This window comes from Pyxicephalus adspersus, chromosome 2, assembly GCF_032062135.1.
Source record: "Pyxicephalus adspersus chromosome 2, UCB_Pads_2.0, whole genome shotgun sequence".
Lineage (NCBI taxonomy): Eukaryota > Metazoa > Chordata > Amphibia > Anura > Pyxicephalidae > Pyxicephalus > Pyxicephalus adspersus.
This window is the reverse complement of record NC_092859.1, coordinates 202,139-206,651: the sequence shown is the minus strand read 5'-3', so window position 1 is coordinate 206,651 and position 4,513 is coordinate 202,139. Positions and strand designations below refer to the sequence as shown.

The following is a 4,513-nucleotide window of genomic DNA, read 5'->3' as shown; positions in this document are numbered from 1 at the left end:
TATGGAAAGTATAGGGTGAGGGGAGAACTCCCCCTAATTTTATTTTATTAGGGGTGGGGTAAGGAGAGTCCTCTTAGGTATGGGTGGTATTTGGGAAAGGGGTGGGGAGTGTTCCACTCAAACTGGTGGTATTAGTGGAGTGTCCCCTTAGGTATGGGTGGTATTGGGGAAGTGGGGTGGTATTGGCCAGTATTTGGATGGTGGAGTGGTTTTACGGCAGTTTCCTCTCAGGTATAGGTGGTAGGTGGCTATCAGGGTAGTTTCCCCCCACGTTTGGGCAATATTGGGATGGTGGAAGAGTTTTAGGGCAGGGGGGTATTAGGGCAGTTTCCCCTCAGGTATGGGTGGTAGCAGTGTATTAGGGCAGTTTCTCCTCAGTTATGGGTTGTAGGGGGATATTGGTGCAGTTTCTCCTCAGTTATGGGTTGTAGGGAGGTATTAGTGCAGTTTCCCCTCAGTTATGGGTGGTAGCGGGGTATTAGGGCAGTTTCACCCCAGGTATGGGTGGTAGGGGATATTAGTGCAGTTTCTCCTCAGTTATGGGTGGCACCCCAGGTATGGGTGGTAGGGGATATTAGTGCAGTTTCTCCTCAGTTATGGGTGGTAGCGGGGTATTAGGGCAGTTTCACCCCAGGTATGGGTAGTAGGGGGTATTAGGGCAGTTTCCCCTCAGTTATGGGTGGTAGGGGGTATTAGGGCAGTTTCCCCTCAGTTATGGGTGGTAGGTGGTATCAGTGCAGTTTCCCCTCAGTTATGGGTGGTAGCGGGGTATTAGTGCAGTTTCTCCTCAGTTATGGCTGGTAGGGGGGTATTAGTGTAGTTTCCCCTCAGGTATAGAGGATAGCTGGCATCCTGTCAGGATAGCTGTGTGTCGCACTCGGTGATGTTGGCGGGAACAAGCTTCTCATACAGCCACAGCCGGGACCTAACGCATGCGTATTACCGTTCTTCCTATATAACGCTGGCTAAGTAGATGAGTTGAACGCATGCGCGTTGTAGCGGCCGGGCCGGGCTGTGCGCAGGCGCAATGGGTGACACCTGGTATGAGCGGAAGTGACGCGGGCGCCCAGCCATGGCGGCTGTCAGACGTCTATTCAGTGGTTGTGTGCCCGGGATGTGAAAGTAGGAAACAGCCGACACCAGCCGGACCTCTGTACCCTGCCCACCCCCGGGATGATGCGGACACCGGGGCTGCTCGGCCTGCGAGGGTTCGTGGCGTTCGCGGCCAAACTATGGAGCTTCATTCTGTACATGCTGAGGAGGCAGGTCCGCACCGTGAGTACCGACCGCCACCGGCACTACCTACCTCCTGCCCAGCGACACTTACTGCCCACTGTGCTACTACTACCCCATGCATAGGGACCCTTACTGCCCACTGTGCCACTCACCACTACTGCCATGCACAGGGACACATACTGCCCACTGCCACTCACCACTACCCCCTACAGAGGGACCCTTACTGCCCACTGTGCTACTCACCACTACCCCATGCACAGGGATCCTTACTGCCCACTGCCACTCACCACTACCCCATGCACAGGGACCCTTACTGCCCACTGTGCTACTCACCACTACCCCATGCACAGGGATCCTTACTGCCCACTGTGCCACTCACCACTACCCCATGCACAGGGATCCTTACTGCCCACTGTGCTACTCACCACTACCCCTGCACAGGGATCCTTACTGCCCACTGTGCTACCTACCATTACTCCTTGCATAGGGACCCTTACTGCCCACTGTGCTACTCACCACTACCCCATGTATAGGGACCCTTACTGCCCACTGAGCTACCCACTTCCCTGCTCAGGGACTCTTACTGCCCACTGTGCTACCCACCACCTCCTGCACTACCTACTACTTCTACTACCTCTGCTCAAGGACTCTTACTGCCCACTGCGCTACCAACTGCAACCTGTGCTACCTACCACCTACTACTACCCCTGCTCAGGGACCCTTACTGCCCACTGTGCTTCCTGCACTACTTGCTACTACTACCTCTGCTCAAGGACTCTTACTCCCCACTGTGCTACCTACTGCTCAGTGTACTAACCTCCTGGGGACACCAATTACTGCCCACTATATTACCTTTCATCTCTCATATCTTGCTGTACCTGCTGCACCTATCCTCTAATGCACACTACCTGCCACAGGTTACTGCACTACCAATTACCAATCATACTACCCACTGCCCCTCCCACCTATTGTATTCACCCCTCACCAATCACTCTGGGGGCGGGGAGAGGGCGGGGTTGAAAAGGTTTGGACTTTAGGGGGGGGATGAGGAGGAGCGTGGACTATGGGGGAAGGGGGGGGAATGAGGAGGAGCGTGGACCCCGGGGGAGGGGGGATTTTATCATCATGTTATTAGCTTTATAGTTAGTATTGCAGCTATGGCCAGAGATGTAAGTATTGCAGAATGTCGGGGAGTGGTGGGCGGTTATGTGGGAGGCATGGCTTCCATTCAGATAGATGGTGGTATTATCAGATAACGGTTTGGGGTTATAATGGTACAACCATACCCAGAATTATTAGGACCTATGAGTGGTATGAGGTGGGTGAGGCCCATAACGAGGAGTTACACGAGGTAATGTCGGAAGATTGGGGAATAAGCCTCAGGAAATGAAGGATGAATTATTTGCTGAATTTGGAATTATCAAACAATAGATACATTGATAAATCCCAGTGGTCATTAAAAAGAACTTCTTTAATTCCTGCCAGCCGCCATGATTCCCACTTAGCTATGCTAACAAACGCTCATTGCCAAGGAAGATGGAAAAAACATATTCATTCTGGTGAATCTCTATGAGAACCCAAAGGGGAAGATCTCCTATTGGGCAAAGGGCGGTTGTGGCTGGAGTGCGTTCAGAAATGATTCAATTTGTTGTGTGAGGAATAAACATGGAACCAAGAAGCATTCCTCCATTGTATGGATGGGTTTGATGTGTTCAGCTTGCCATCCTAATAATGGATAATGTCCCCTATCATAAAACCAGCGATAATAAGGGAACACAACTCTTATTTTACCACCATACGCTCCAATTATTCATCCTGTTGGGAACATATTCACTAAATGGAAAGAAGTAGTAAGAAGAAATAGGATAAATAATTCAGCCGCTTTATTAGAAAGCATCACTAGTGTGCGAGCAGGATTGCTCAAATATACAAAAATGTTTCGTATTTTCCCTAAAAACTAAGACATTAACGATTAATAAATCATTGAATCAATTCACATATTTTTATCTAATGTTTCTTGAGAAAAGCTTTTATGCTAAAATTATTGTGAATTATTTATTTTTATGTTTTATGAATAATTAGGGGGTCTACATTTTTTTGTGAGGTTTTGTTGCAAGTGTGAAGATAAAATGAGAATCCCTGTAATATGATAATAATAATAATATGTTAATGTATTTTCCCATTGATTGAAGGAAGGCGACATACACGCCACAGAACTACTGGCTAGGAAGCTGACGCTCCAATGTATTGATTGGCCAGTTTAAACAAAAGACAAAAAAATGAAAGCAATCATATTTTATTTGTTTTATCAAGTGGCAATAAAGTAGTAGCATAGCATGCATAAAAATCGGTTTAAAAATATGAACCACATTCTTTGGTAGTTTTAAAACAAAGCTGAACTACATGAACAAAAGCTGGCAAAACTAAAACCGTTTATATATTAAACTTGGAATATGGTTGTAGAGTAGAATAGCTGTTAAATGCAATCTAAAACTACCGTATACACTTGAGTATAAGCCGATCTGAGTATAAGCCGGGGTACCTATGATTGACTCGATTATAAGCCGAGGGTGGGAAATGCTGCAGCTACTGGGAAGTTTCACTTTTACAAGTAGGGTTCACTTCTTTATTTTTTATAACCAATCTGCTCCCACTGAATCCAGAGCACTTTTTCTTTTAGCTCTGGTTCAGAAGATCTGAAGCTACTTAGCATGGCTCTGTGCTGGAGTCTGTGTGTGATGTAGAGCAACATACAGTTTCAGACAATGCTACTCTGTCCCATCAAGTTCAGTGGAGAGCCAATCAGAGACAGAGCAGCGTTACCTGGGATTGACAGACTCCTTGCACACTAAGCCCTGCTGTCGGCTAGAAACAAATGTGCTCTGGATTCAGTGGGAGTACTTTCAGTGGGGTATTGTGGTACCTTTACCTTTTAGCTGGCAAAGGGGTGTGTGATTGTCACTCCTGGGGGCAGAGCAAGCTACTGTGGCGCACAGAAGAGGACTACAAGCGGCAGGTACCAAAGGGGTCTGGTGGGCACCACCGCGCCGTCACTGCCAGGTACATTTTATTATTGTGTTAGTGGGGATTTGCGGGGGCAGGAGCGGTAATTGGCTGGCAGAGTGTGCTTTTCTGGAGGGACACATGCACCTGACTGGAGTATACTGTATTTTTTGCCGTATAAGACGCTCCAGAATATAAGACGCACCCAATTTTAAAGGAGGAAAATCTAGAAAAAAAAGATTCTGAAAGATTATTCCCCTTATGATCACTCATG

General features: G+C 47.7%; 1 protein-coding gene across 1 annotated transcript in view; it reads left to right on the top strand.

Moving 5' to 3' along the window:
* Window positions 1–1,038: 1,038 nt before the first annotated feature.
* Window positions 1,039–4,513, top strand: part of CTDNEP1 (CTD nuclear envelope phosphatase 1) — an 8,161-nt gene continuing 4,686 nt past the window's right edge. The window contains exon 1 of the mRNA XM_072399170.1: window positions 1,039–1,275. Within this exon, the coding sequence (XP_072255271.1) occupies window positions 1,174–1,275 (102 nt within the window). The 5' untranslated portion in view covers window positions 1,039–1,173. The remainder of the gene's footprint in view (window positions 1,276–4,513) is intronic.